This window comes from Tachysurus fulvidraco, chromosome 1, assembly GCF_022655615.1.
Source record: "Tachysurus fulvidraco isolate hzauxx_2018 chromosome 1, HZAU_PFXX_2.0, whole genome shotgun sequence".
Lineage (NCBI taxonomy): Eukaryota > Metazoa > Chordata > Actinopteri > Siluriformes > Bagridae > Tachysurus > Tachysurus fulvidraco.
Window position 1 is genome coordinate 47,068,854 of NC_062518.1, and position 15,169 is coordinate 47,084,022.

The window sequence follows — 15,169 nt, forward strand, 5'->3', positions numbered from 1 at the left end:
GTTTTTTATGACATTAAATATACAGAAGAATGAGAATATACAGATGCAGTGTAACTGCTGGTGTCTTTAGCAACATATTTGATTCTGGGTATTATTATATTATTATTCTGGGACAATTTTTTTTCATAATAATAATAATAATAATAATAATAATAATAATAATAATAATAATAATAATAATAATAATGTTTTACTAAATCTTAATAATACAGCAGTGGTGTACTGTAGGTATTTCTGAAACCATGCTATGATTGTTGGTTTTTGAGATCACCCTTTCCTCCATGGAGCTCTGCAGGTGTTTGACATGTGTTGCGATGTACATTGTGTTTTGTTGGCAGGAACCGAACAGGACGGGCAGATGGATCTGGAACAATTCCACTGAATTTGAAGGGTGTCGCGAGTGTGGGCTACGCAGATGTTTGCTAGCTGTGTGACTGGTGTAGTTTTATTTAATTGTGAGAGTTTATGTGCTAACTGCACCTGCAGAAGGTCAGCATTCACTCAATGCAAGGGTGAAGTTAACAATGTGACTAGCACAGCGCTTTGGCGGCAGCCATTCGGAGGCAGCTGCAGTGAGTCAGACACTCAGTGTGAAAAAAGAACAAGGACCAGACACACCGGAACAACATTTGTCGAGGATTTCAAAGCTACACAGATGTTTTACTAGCATCCTTTCATGACTAGCATCTTGTACCATGCTAATCCAGTGACTTTTTTAGTAGTTAGCAAAAAAGTGAATAATGAGCATTTACATTACACAAAATATTAATGACTTGACAGTTCTTTTGTTTTAGGAATTTTAAAGGCTGGATGAATCTCCTACCTGGAAGGAAGTGGTGAAGAAGGAAAGTTGAGTTTAGACAGAAGACTTAAGCCCTATTCGGACTGGATTAGTTCTAGGTGGGGAAGTAGCAGAAGTGGGAGGGGTAACTCACTTTACGCACCACAGTAACCTCCTTGTCGTCATGCGCGTATGATGTTGCTTCCTGTTATCACGTGTGCAAACAGACAACTAGGCGCCTCCATGCTTGTAAAACGCGCGAAAAACTACTTACATTCGTATTACCTGAGGTAATTTTTCCGGACCTTTTTACAGAAGGTAAAAGTCGCCGTAATCTTTACTAACATTGTCCGTAATGATTACCGAGATGGCACATTCGGACGGGGCTAAAATCACAGAGAACCTCTGGTAATAATTACTTTACCCCCCACGTCCCCACGTAGAACTAATCCCGTCTGAATAGTGCTTTAGCGAGCTAAGAATCGTGTTGTGTCGGTGGTCTTGTTCACATCATAACCACCTTTTTTCATGACACTTACCGTAAAAGCTTATTACTGATCTTACTGATGGGTTTTGTTTTATAGAATGAAGCATTATAGACTATATCCTGAGCCTATTTTAAAACAAGATTTAAAGCTTTTAATGAAAAAAGCCCGACTTCAGGATGTTCGAACAGGAAGTGCTTTGATCGGTTTGAGAAATCGGTTTGAATTTGATGTGGAAATCTCAGTAATGTCACACGATACAACGATATATAAAACAGTCTCAGACACTCGATGCTTTGTCAATCAGTAAACAGAGAAATGAATCCAGACCTATTGTGACATTTTCAGCTGTTCTCCTCAGTTACGCTGACGAAACATCTTCACGGTTTCTTTCTGCCGAAGACGGATCCCCGTCAGCACCTGGCCGCGCTGGCCGCTCCGTGGCGACAGGATTATTTGTGTTTTTTTGGCCCAGGCTGAGATCTTTGATCACAGATTCATGTGGTTATTGTGTGTGCTGTAGGCCTAGTTTGGGAAGTAACCTTTGATGGTTTTATCTGATTGCAGCCACTTCAGATTCAGCTGCTTTGAGGACGGCTCTTGTACCTTTCTGGGCTTTGATCAATATTCCTCACAAGTGGGAAGTCTCGCATGTGCATAATAGAGTCCTTTATATTCTCGCTCTCTCAAAAACACACACACACACACACACACACACACACACACACACACACACACACACACACACACACACACACACACACACACCAATATAAATGCCTCAAATATGCATTTATAAGAGCCTAGTCGTGACCGCCAAGACTTTAGTAAGTATTCACAATTAACGCTTGTCTTTTGTCAGATTTCTTTGAAGTGACTTACTTTTAAAAACATGTATACACACACACACACACACACACACACACACACACACACACACACACACACACACACACAGACTTATTACAGGTAAGTCTTTGATTGTTCAGTGCTCACAGTTTGTTTTGTATAAGTGCTAGAGTGCTACAGCATACGTTTATCGATGCTAGCCGTCTTATCTACATTTGAAAGCAACCAGCCGAAACACAGATGGTGGTTAATGGGGCTGTGGACGATTAAGAGGTCGAGACAATTTCAGATTCCAAAAGCAATCAGAAAGCAATCTGCTCCTGTCCATACTGACTAACTGAGGAGTGTAGAGGAAGATATTGCACCAGGATGCTGCTATGAATTATCTCTGCATCACTTCTATCGCCATCAAAATATCCATGGCATCTTCTACAGTATGCACAGGATCAACCCAACTTCTTGGCAGTCACAGGAGTGTCGAGCTACAACAATCCGCACCTTCACCCGAAACTGTACGGCAAATTACTAGCCATGCTCTGTCGGACATTCCATACATTTACGCTTCGGATTTGATTTATTAGCTTCGAATATAATTAGCAATTATTGAATGCTCTTACATCTGGTTTGGAAGTCAGATGGAATTTATTTGTTTCTAATAGAGATTATTGCCGACATTTTTACTCTGTTGGACTCCTGCGTACTCTGTTATTAGCAACATCCGGATTCAAACTTTAGATCGCTATTGACTCAAGATTCCTACTCAGAAATGCTACAGAGAATAAACGAATCCTAAAAAACACAATCCTGGTGGTTATGGAGTATTTTAAACCGGCCCTGTTTGGCATTTCTCTTATTATTTGTCTCCACATGCAACAGAACATCACCATATAACTGATCTTTCTTTTTATCCATTAAGAGTAAATGATCTGTTCATTTTGAATAATGTCTTGGTATCTATTTACCAAATGTTTTTCTACTAATATCAATAGACAAGGATCTGTACAAGTGGTTATTGTGTCACTGAGTGGTGCTGGTCTAATGTTGGATAGGTTGGGAGTTCAAATCCCAATTCTTGGGCATTTGAGCAAGCCCCTGAAACCTCACCTCCTCAGCTCTCACTGGATTTCATGCCATTAGGAAATGTCATTTATTCATCTTCTACCGCTTATCCGAACTTCTCGGGTAACGGGGAGCCTGTGCCTATCTCAGGCGTCATCGGGCATCGAGGCAGGATACACCCTGTACGGAGTGCCAACCCATCACAGGGCACACACACACTCTCATTCACTCACACACTCACACACTACAGACAATTTTACAGAGATGCCAATCAACCTACCATGCATGTCTTTGGACCGGGGGAGGAAACCGGAGTACCCGGAGGAAACCCCCGAGGCACGGGGAGAACATGCAAACTCCACACACACAAGGCGGAGGCGGGAATCGAACCCCGACCCTGGAGGTGTGAGACGAACGTGCTAACCACTAAGCAACCGATCCCCCCTTCATTAAGAAACAGCTTTATATAAGCATCTCTGCTAAATATACATACATTCCTTCTATTTTAAAACGACTGAGATGTAGAGAGGTTTGTCCAAGTTACGTTTTATCATACAGCCTTCAAATGAAAATCTTTTATCCTGACTAGTTTGGACGAGAGTTCAGGGAATGTTGCGCGGTTTAGTGGTTGCCCCTTGCTGTGACTGCGTCTGTGCTGTTTAACTCCCACTGGCTTGTATTCTTCTTCTTATTAACACTATTTGCTGTGTGCCTTTTTATGTTTCTCCTGAATGAACGACTGAATTTATTTTTCAGCTAATTTTTGGCATCAGGATCAACCGAACCTCCATGCTTGTCCATTCTTTTGAGGTAATGCTGGGTGATATTTAACACATTATTGTAAACATCGAGTCATCACCCTTGTGCCTCGGATGCTTTTCCTACAACTAGATCACGATTGTTTATCCCCATTGTCTTGTTTTGTCATCAATCTTATTGTGAACATCTCTCTATAAATCTGCTTGATTTTCAAACCAGCTATTATCGGCTCTCGCCTCAAACATTTAGAATTTCTGTCTAAAGCGTGAAGAAAGTGGTTGCCGCCCAACTGTAGGATCATCTTACGTCTCTGAACAACCTGTATGAAAAAGCTATGTGTCTACAAAATCCTACAGAACCCGCTCTGATCCAAGTTACTGCCAGCAGCTGACAGGGGTTCATCTTCATTTTTTTTTACCTTTCATCAGGCTTTGACACAATGGCCTGGCTCTCCCAGCTCACCCTGAGCAGGGTTCCTCTCCTATTTAGAAGGAATATCTGTAGGAGTTGACTGTAATTCTCTCTGATCAGTTATCAGCTTCAGCATCTTCACAGTCTCCACCTCAGCCAGGTCATCAGCAAGCATGGAGCATCATTTCACAGAAGTTATTTAGGAGAAACCTTTATTTGTCCTGTCTACCTTACAGCATGCTGAGATACTTTTCACTGCATATACCAGCTTGTTATGTAGTCAAGGGTCAAAAGAACAGAGTCCGCTCTGATACAGACCCTGTAGTACAGACGGTTAGGGGCCTTACTCAAGGCCCCGACTGGGGCTTAGAGCATCTGATCAAATGTTTAGCCTCCCTCTGCACGTACAGTATTCTTCCAGAACACACATAAACTTCTCTAAGCAAGATGTTATAAAGTCTGACCCCTATTTAACCTTCTATATCTTTCATATATATGCCTAAAATCTCTATCTCAAGATTATCTCCAAACTCCAGACTTTTCGAAGGCAGGTTTCCTTGCCTTTGCTTCATCATAGTTGGATTATTGCTCAGCAATGTTCTCCTCAACACGATTCGAAAAAATTCATTGTGTCCATACCAGCACTGCCTGATGAGGTAATCAAAATCCTGATCACATCGGTCCTATGCTCTCTGCACTCTTCACTGGTTACCAATTTCCTTTAGAAACTCCTCATCTTGACTCATCATTACAGGCAAATGGTCAAGCCTTAAAGATCTTAAAGATCTGCTGACCCCCATGACCTCTACCCATAACCTTTACACAACTGCGGGTGAAAGAAAGAAATTGCTGGAAACATTTCTTTTAAACATGGCTTACTTTTGACTATGTGGTTTTTCCCTCACAGATTTTTTTTCAGTGTTTTATACAGAATTTTGTAGTCTGGCTTGTTCCTTTTCCCTGGAGCACTTAAAGATTTTCCTCAATATGATTAAAATGTATTAACTATTAATATTTTATTGAATTAATCGTATGCATATATTTTTTTTTTGTATTTAAAAAAAAGCAATAATCCGACGTGGATGATAGAAACGTATATTTGTGTCAAGGTCTCAAAGCACCGCTGGTAGATGTCTAGCAGCTGGCACAACACGTACTTGGATGGTCCCCTGTCCCCCATCTGAAGCCTTGTTAAGTTAAAATATGAAGCCCTTCATCAGGTTTCCATGTGAACACATAATCTCGGATGTGTCGTTTGCTAATCGAGAGCTAATGAAGTCCAGACATGCTTCGGGAGATGATCTTGATGTGCTGCGTTGCTATGCATCCATCTCTTTGTTAATGCTGCTCTCAGTCAGTGACCTCTCATTCCAACGCACGCCCAGGAGCATCTCCGGCACGTCTGAGTGGACATTATAGCATGAGTAGTGGGCGAAAAAAAAAACTCTTAAGCATGCCTACTGATGTTCTCGAGGAGGGAAATATTCAAAACAGGCGACATACGGGGGCGGGCCTCGTCTCCAAAACGTTTTGTTTTTTGCTTTCTTTCCATCTCTCTGCTGGATTTTTGTTGCATGTTGTGGAATTTGATTTCTTTTTTTTTTCTTTGTGGCCAGAGGCTCATCAGGCCTGCGAGAAGAGATGGAGAACAGGCTTCCTGCCTGGATGCAAAATTGTTTTGGCAAGCCTCGGCACACTCTCGGCTCTGTAATCATTCCAACTGACTCACTGGGTCAATACATGAGGAGATAATTCTGCCAAGAGGCAGCTTTGGTTTTGAGCATGATGGCATGGATGAATGCTGCCCTGTAGGCACTGAGGAAAAGTGAAAAGATACACATTAACATCACCAGGTCTGGAGAAATTCTGTGAGTTTTTTTTTTTTTTTCCAGAAGTATAGAGAAAATATATTCTTGTAGACAAAATATAACACACTGTGTGTTGTGCGGTGATTGAAAAATAATCAACAGATAATCAACTCTTCCCAAGTGTTTTATTTTTCTTAACACCTTATATTTTTTTTTATTTATCTCTACCTCAATTTATTCTTGTGTATGTTTGGTAAAAAAGTTAGTCCTCACTCATGTTATAGTAGCTATAAACAGTCATTCCCACATCACCTTCAAACACAAAAACAAACCAAAAAAAACACAACAAGAAAAAAAACCCGAAGCTTGTCATGTTACTATAGAAACCACAAAAAAAAAGCATGCAACTCCTTTCGGAAAAATCAGCGTGACACTCGAGACTCCTTTCTTACAGATCAACAACCTGTCAGCAAAATCGCCGTGAATGAGCCGTTGCTATGAAAACAGTAATCAGAACGAGGACATTCATTTTTAATCTGTGCTCCTCTCACAGCTGCTGTTATAAAAAAACTAATCACCACCTTCTGTCCAATCAGAGTCCAGATCTCATCATGACGTCGGTGTATTGTGTGTATTGCTCCTGCTAATAAACAGTGTATTTTGATGTTTGTCTTGCAGACACCGTGTCCAGGTCGTGTCGGTCTGACTCAAATTGAGTGAAATAACAGTGGCTTCTGTTTGCAAAGCCAAAAAACAAAAACAAAAAAAACAAAACGCTATTTTATTGTCAGTCAGTCTCATTTCCCTTCATCTCTTATTTACACCTGCACCTGCCAGCACCAGTGTCCCTAAACACGCTACAGAATTTAAACAGGTTTCTCCGAGGAGACAGAAAGCAGAAACCCCGTACATACGCAAGAACGTTCAATCACAGCGCACTGTAAATATTCACATTTTAAATCTATTTACAGTTACTGCACTTACTATGGTGTGACTAAGAACCTTTCTAATGCCAGAAGGAAATCAAGACCAAATGAAAGCTTCTTTTTTTAATGACTATTGAGTAAAATATCGATTCTCTCCTGCTGAATCTCTCAGCAATCACACATTGTTTCTCTTCAAAACGATCTTTTATTTATTTATTTATATTTACTAAAGTCTACAAAGGTCCAACAATTTAACGTTATCACTTATTCGATAAAGAGAAACGCTTTACACGAGTAACTCATTATGTATTTAACCCAACTTTCTTTAGAATTCATGCTAACGCTCTGTGGCGTTCTTCGCTGACTGAAAGGCTTCTCACACATCAAATATTTCCCCAGGGTCCTAGTGAACCCTGGTTAAAGGGAATCCTGGGTTGTGTAGTCAGAGGTTTCACACTAATCCTACTGACCCCGGGGTTAAAACTGAATCCTGGCTCTTCATAATCTCACCTTGTTTCACACTATACATACCTAAACCCTGCTGCAACCTTATTCTCATGTGCATATTTGCATGTCAGCAACCTGATTGGATAAATCCAGCACGTCACCGTTTTAACTAAAGTCTCGTCTCATTCTTTCACATAAGAGAGGAAAAAACTTTCAGGTATTTGTTTCTGCACCCGAGCAGGTTCTGTTATCTTCCACAGCTTTATCATCTGTTTTTGCTCCTTTTAAGTTTGTTGAGTAGTTGGGCAGATGTACATTTGTTGATATTATAGATTTTCCCCCTCGCTACCGCACACAATTACACGATGTTCAGTGTTTTGCCACCTGACTATATCTACCAAAACATTCTTGTGCAGTGTTGTTCAACTGCATCCTGGTTTTCACGTGTTATGAGGTTATCACGCGCCGATTGCATGCCTGTTGCTAAACAATAAGCCGTTAGATTCTAACACCGCGTCATTTCACACTGTAAATGTTCAGCAATGTGATGTGGAGTTAACACAATAAAAGCTTTAGAGCAGGAGGAAAAGACGTACTAACCCCACTTCTACATTACACGTGTGAAACGTTCCTTTCGCTCACCACTGGCTTACTCTGAAATACTGTGCAAGTCTTTCAATTATTTACTTATTTTTTTTACAATTACTTATAGAACTGTGATTTTTAAAAATTTTTATTAACATTTCCTTATATTTCTGTACTTCAAAATCATTTATATTGGACGTCTAAGGGCAGGTGTTTAAACGCCATTTTCAATAACACTTCAGAAATACGACTATGTAATACAAATTCAACACTACAGCTATAAACACGATAAAGGTGTAAAGAACGAAAGGAAATTTGAATCTAAAGGAAATTTGAATCTAAATTTAGAACACGGTAAATAAATAGCTCCAGTTACATTTAAACTTGTACCATGATACTAATAATGCAAACACATTTCACATTTACTGTGAAAAAGTTCTGTGTGGTGAGTTAATGAGGCAGGACACGAAACCTGAAAACACAAAGAAAAAACAAACAAAGTCCAGATCGAACAAGGGAAGGTTGTTCATCACCATAGAAACCATGCATTCCATTATTTCTAAGAGAAATTTCAGACAAACATTTAAATAAACCATTCATTAAACTTTACTAACACTCAAGGTCGAGTTACAAAGTATTCATTAAATTTTTGATTTATAAATACCAAAAATAAAAAAAAAGCAATAGTCATCCTTAACCCTCATGCTCTTTTAGAAAGTTGTTTCCGCTGTGCGGATTTGTTGTATTGCAACTCTTAAAAACACACAAACTGACCTTCTGGACTTTTCTTTGTTTAGCCAGAGATTCATCTTTATGTAAAAGCATCATGTACACACACATTTAGCTGCTCATTAATCAGGAACGTCAATAACATGGACTGAATGTGAATAGCAGCTATTATGCTAGATTTTTATACCAATGTTCCTAAGTTGAACAGGAATTATATGAATATTGATATATTTCCCCTAACGATGCTTATTTGTTCAATGTTTAGTTCATGTTCTGTCCTGTATCTCTGACTTCCTGTATTCTTCTGACAGGTTATACATGGCAAGATGATGCTACACAGCAGGTGATTTCCAGAGAACTGCTAGCGTTGCCTAAAGTCCCCCTACGACGCCTCGGCAAAAACTTTCCTGCTTACAAGTTACGGTAAGTTGCTGCGTTTGCCACTAGTATTTTATCCACTGGCTTTTAGCAAAGAATAGCAATAATATACAGTATATATTTAAAAAAAAATTATTCTGGAGAAAAATGTTTAATATTTGACTGCTTGCTAAATTAAACATTTTTCTCCAGAATAAACAAAACTACTAGTTAATTTACAACAGGAATTGACTCATATCTGAACTTAGCACAGGAAGTGACTACTAGCTAAATTTAATTTACCACAGGAAGAGACTGCTAGCAAAATTTATCAAAGGAAGTGATTGCTAGCTAAAGTTACCACTGGAATTGACTGCTAGCTAAACTTAATTTACCACAGGAAGTGACTGATAACTAAATTTACCACAGGAATTGTGACTGCTAGCTAAACTTAATTTACCACAGGAAGTGACTGATAACTAAATTTACCACAGGAATTGTGACTGCTAGCTAAACTTAATTTACCACAGGAAGTGACTGATAACTAAATTTAGAACAGGAATTGTGACTGCTAGCTAAACTTAATTTACCACAGGAAGTGACTGATAACTAAATTTACCACAGGAATTGTGACCGCTAGCTAAACTTAATTTACCACAGGAAGTGACTGATAACTAAATTTACCACAGGAATTGTGACTGCTAGCTAAACCTAATTTACCACAGGAAGTGACTGATAACTAAATTTACCACAGGAATTGTGACTGCTAGCTAAATGAAGGTGAAAATGTAATTAAGATCTGATTAGCGACTTGACAGAACCTGTTTTTTCCACATTCCTTCTCTTTGGAATAAATGACACGGTTGTTGTGTCCATAGGGCTCAGTCTAGCCATGGTGACAACAGGAAGTACCTACAGGAACTTGGCTTCTTACCTGCAGATGTCACCACCTCCAAACAAGGACTTCAAGGCAAGGTGATGGTCGAGTTTTCTGAACAATCTGACTTCTGTTTAATAAACGTGTGTGTGTGTGTGTGTGTGTGTGTGTGTGTGTGTGTGTGTGTGTGTGTGTGTGTGTGTGTGTGAGTGAGTAGATTGATATATTCTGATTAGTAATTTTTACATATGATACATTTATTCTGAAGTCATTAAAATCATGATTCAAATTATTACACATTTAATTGCACTATTAATTAGTTAATTGCAAATAAATGTTTTTTAACATAGGAATTTTATATAAATATCTAAATTTAAATTTAAATAATTTAAATGTGATATTTTTTATTTGAAATGAATTTTCCACAATTAAAAAAAAATCCAATTTTATTTATTTGTTTGTTTATTTTTTTTGCTTTTGAGTTGTTTATGTATTTAATTTTATACATATACATATTTCTATGCAATTCAATTCTTTCCGTGATTGATTTTTTTTCCTCACATTCACATATAGAACATGGAAAACATCTAGTTCCTACCATACTTTTCTCGTCTCGTTCCGGGGATAAAAGCGAGAGCTCTGCAGTAATTCTGATGTCACGCCAGATTGGCACGGCGCTTTGATGAATATTCATCATAATATTTAAGATAGAGCTCAGGTTCCTTCTCATGCAGCTGGAGGTGAAAACCAGAGAGAGACAACACAAAGCCTTAGAACATCTGTCCCAGAGCAGGGATGCTGGGGAAGAGGAATAGTTCAGAGCTCCGACCAACAACGGACTCCCACAGTGCTTTTAGAGACGCTATGGAAATCCACCCTGCTGTTCCCTGCTTTATATCAGCTACACACACAGCACTACTCTTAATCTGAATGCTAACTGTTATCCGACGTGCCTTCAGATTCAACAGCACATGATTTAACTAAAACTAATTCTTCATTATTTGTGTTTTTGGATTTTTTTAGACTCTACTGAACACAGGAATTAACACAGCAAAAGTATAAGTAAAAGTATATAACATTGAAATCAATGTTTAATGAATTAATTATTATGTCACATTGTTATTTTATCAGTATATAGTTATGTTTATGTTTAAAGGTCTGGGAGACGTTCCTGGTTCTGTTCTTTCTTTAATAAGTTTAATAAGGTATGAAAAAATGTGCAATTACTTACAATAACCAAAGTTTTATCTTTAACCGACAAACAGGGACGTCCTGATGAGACGACCTCCGTGTCTCAATAGAGCATGGGTTTTTCTCTGTATGTGACCGTGGAGCTGTTTGATGTACCACATTATACGTATATGTGAGGGTAAATACTGTATGTGGGGGTACGTTAAGGTTTGGACTCCTCCAGATGATGAGAATCTTTATTTCAATCAGTTTTCATCCAACAAAATCGAAACTGCAATGAACAAACAATTGATCTCCTGGTTATGTTTCATTCCCTGGATCCTAAATACATGATCGCAATAATAATCAAATAATAATCATACTAAATTTGAGTCAACAGGAAATTTACTGACCTAATCTTTATATCCGTCTCTGTTACATGTCCTGAATAAAGGTTTTTATTTTTACATTCTCAGTCGTTAGTCAATCTCAAGCCGTTCCTTTCTCTACACTTTCTCAATAAAGCCGATCGATTCCTTTTGTTTTTCAGTACAAAATTAAAGGAATGTCTGATCTCCTGGATTTGATCATAGAACCTAAAGCACGGCCACCTCCACGACCATCCACCTCGCTCCTTCAGCCACGTCCAGGCCCCAAACACCAATACTGGCCTGGACTTAAACCAGTGGACCGAACTGCGCTCCTGGACCAAAACGGGCTTCTCTCCGAGCTGCAGCAGTACCTGCAGTCAGAGCCAAAAGAACCACCTGCAGCTCCATCTCAGAAGGATCTCCAGCACTTCCAGCTTCAGCATAGTTCTCCTGCCAAAGCAGGGAAAGTTCCAGGTGATTTAAGGCGACCTCCTCGACCCAGAATTGACAAACTCTTGTTTAGGTCAGGAGCAAACCGGCCAAAAACTCAAGACTCCCTCAGCTCAGTGGATGGTAGGAATATTATTTTCTAACATTTTTTTCTGCTCCTTAAACCAAATAATGCTCACAGATGTGTTATACCAGAACCTCCTCTAGGTTTATTTCATTCGTTTTCCTTCTTCATTCTCCAGAGAAGTTCATCCAAGGTGTGGTGAAGAAGCTCGGACAGCAGAGCGTTAACATGGACACCCTGAGCCTGAACGACCTTGACCAGCTTTCTGAGGTCATCACTCAGGCCCTGCAGGTGGTAGATGATAGCGAAGGGGTCAAAGGTCGTGAGGTAACGGTAGATGATGATGATGATAATGATGCAATGAAGAAGGAGCCACATGCACAAGGGCAGCTTAAAGAAAGATCTAGACAGGATCTCCCAGCCAAAGGTATTAGAGCTGTCAATCATGTTGAAATGATTTGTTATTGATCGTTCCAGTTACGTAAGCTTGTGTAATTATGTGTAATATTTGGTGCTTATGGCTTACAGATGGGCAGACTAAAGAAAGCAAGCCAGCAGCAGAGGGAAAGGTAAACAACTGCAGCTGCACAGCTTCTCACCATGTAAATGTGACAAAAGACTCCTTTTCTGACGCCATAAGAGAATGATTGATACGTATTTTTACCATCGAATGGATTTCTGTTCAAAACTTTATAAATTAGATGCTGTGATGGATGATGATTGCTTTGATACTGAACATTAATTTATCTTGGGAGAAAATGGGACTGACCCAACAAGCAGGCTGTAGGCAGGTGCCAATATTAAAGTTTCAGATCAGGATAATTACCCCAGCATCTATCACCATATACAGTGTCATCGGGGGTGGGGGTGGGGGTGTACAGTAAAACATGGAGGAGTCCAATCACCTGAATCACCATCAGCTGCCTTAAAGAGAAAAGATGGAGAAATAGTGAAGATACAGTATGGAGGGATTGGTGTGGTTAAAGGATAGAATGAGGAAGAGGATGGTGAGATTGAGGGAAGGGGTGGGGAAGTGAAAAGGAAAGAATGGAGGGAGAGATGTAGGCATTGAGTGAATTGATGGAGGGAGGGGATGGTGGTAGGAGACGGTGGAAGGATAGAGCAAAGGGAAAAGAGGTAGAGGGTGAAGTGGTGGATGTAAAAAAATGGAGGGGGAAGATGGTGGGATAGAGTGAAGGCATTCATGGAGAGATGGAGGGAGAGGATACAGAAGCTAAATGAGAGAATGGAGGGATAGACTGTGGGAGAAATGTGGAGAAATGGCGGACACAATTGAGGAAGAGATTTGAGGGATAGAGTGAACGGATGGAGAAAAACTATGTAGAAATGGAGGGATAGAGAGAGAGGATGGAGAAGTAGAGGGCTAGATGGAGGGATAGAGCAAAGAGAGAGATGAAAAGAGAATGTAAGGATTGAGGGAGAGGTTGGATAATTTCTGTATAACCAGAGAATGGAGGGAGAGTGTGGAGGGATAGGTTGAAGGGATTGAGGGAGAGATGGAAGCATAGGTGAATGGATGGAGGAAAGGCGAGTGTGGAATGATAGAGCAAAGGGATGGAGACAGAGGATAAGCCTTCTAAACAATCTCTAACAAGCAGAATGTCCATGTTTTTACAGGATAAAGTTTTTATCAGTCAGCTCCTGGACTTCCTGGACAGGAACTCCAGTCCTGAGGCTACTGATGAAACGTCCCTCCTGGACCCTCTCAGTCTCCCACAAACACCTGCAGGTCTGAAATCAGCTGGAGTGGAGATTGTTCAGAGTCGCACCACTCAGACCAGCGTGGACTTAACCAAGAAGAAGATGGAGCCAGACACAGTGGATCTGCACCTCACAGGAGATGCCGAGGTGGAGCAGTGGCTGCGTGGTGAAGATGACGTGGATGCAGATGCTCGGCGCAAGGAGAACCACACAGAGGAAGGGGAAGTGGAGAAGAAAGGTGGACATGTGGAGAAAAAGTTCAGGGTGGATGTGACGGCATACTCCACCCCTCGGCGTGACGAATACTTCGGCTACATCATCACACAGGAGTGAGTAACCGCCTGCTCACTAGTGTAGAAGGAACAAGGAACATCTGATCAAGGTACATGCTGGATTCTGATTGGTCAGGAGGAGTCGATTTATTTATAGCTGCTGGACCTTCAGCTTAAACACACACACACACACACACACACACACACACACATACACACACGCACACACACAAACACACACACAAATTTGCAAGGTAATAGCTTCAAATCATTTTCATTCTCACCTTTGTGTGTGTGTGTGTGTGTGTGTGTGTGTGTGTGTGTGTGTGTGTGTGTATCTATACATGTTTGTCTGAATGTAATTTTGCAAATATATAAGTGTAAATGAGTGTGTATCGATTCCTGTGTGTGTGTGTGTGTGTGTGTGTGTGTGTGTGTGTGTGTGTGTGTGTGTGTGTGTGTGTGATAGCGAATCACACTTTACAGGAATCCCATTTGCGCCGTAGTGTTTGCTTTGTTGTAGGAAAATGTGAGTGATTTATCAAAGCACTGAAGCCACCTGAGCCGCCTCTTCCACGCTTTTCCTCCATCTCTCTGTCCATCTTCCCATCTTCTCTTTCAATCCCTCCGTTCCTCTAATCTGTTCCTCGATCTCTCCATTCTCTCCTTCCATCCCTCAAGTCCGTGCCTCTTTCTCTTCATCCTCTCTTCATCCCTTTACTCTATCCTGCCATCTATTCATCCTTTTCTTTAGTGCTTTCATTCTGTCTGTCCATCCTCTTCCACCTCGTTCATCTCTCATTCTCATTTCTCTATGCCTTCACTCCATGCCTCCATCTTTCCATCCATCCATCCTTTCCATATACTGTAACTCTCAATCCTTTTCCCCGATTCGTCCACCCCTCCATCCGTTTACATTCTGAACTGTTCCCCATTCACTCACTCCATCTGCTCTCGGTACCTTTGACTCCTTTCTGTTTCCTCCTCTATTGATTTCTTTCATCTAGCTATCTGTTGTCTGCCTCTTCCACCACCTGAGTCCTGCAG

General features: G+C 40.3%; 1 protein-coding gene across 2 annotated transcripts in view; it reads left to right on the plus strand.

Annotated features, from left to right (window-relative positions):
• The window catches only part of ptprn2 (protein tyrosine phosphatase receptor type N2), a 202,186-nt gene that overhangs the window by 51,790 nt on the left and 135,227 nt on the right, over positions 1–15,169 (plus strand). For both annotated transcript variants that reach the window (XM_047817727.1, XM_047817734.1), the window contains 6 exons: positions 9,151–9,262; positions 10,075–10,171; positions 11,794–12,187; positions 12,307–12,555; positions 12,657–12,697; positions 13,767–14,179. In XM_047817727.1, the coding sequence (XP_047673683.1) occupies positions 9,151–9,262; positions 10,075–10,171; positions 11,794–12,187; positions 12,307–12,555; positions 12,657–12,697; positions 13,767–14,179 (1,306 nt within the window). The remainder of the gene's footprint in view (positions 1–9,150; positions 9,263–10,074; positions 10,172–11,793; positions 12,188–12,306; positions 12,556–12,656; positions 12,698–13,766; positions 14,180–15,169) is intronic.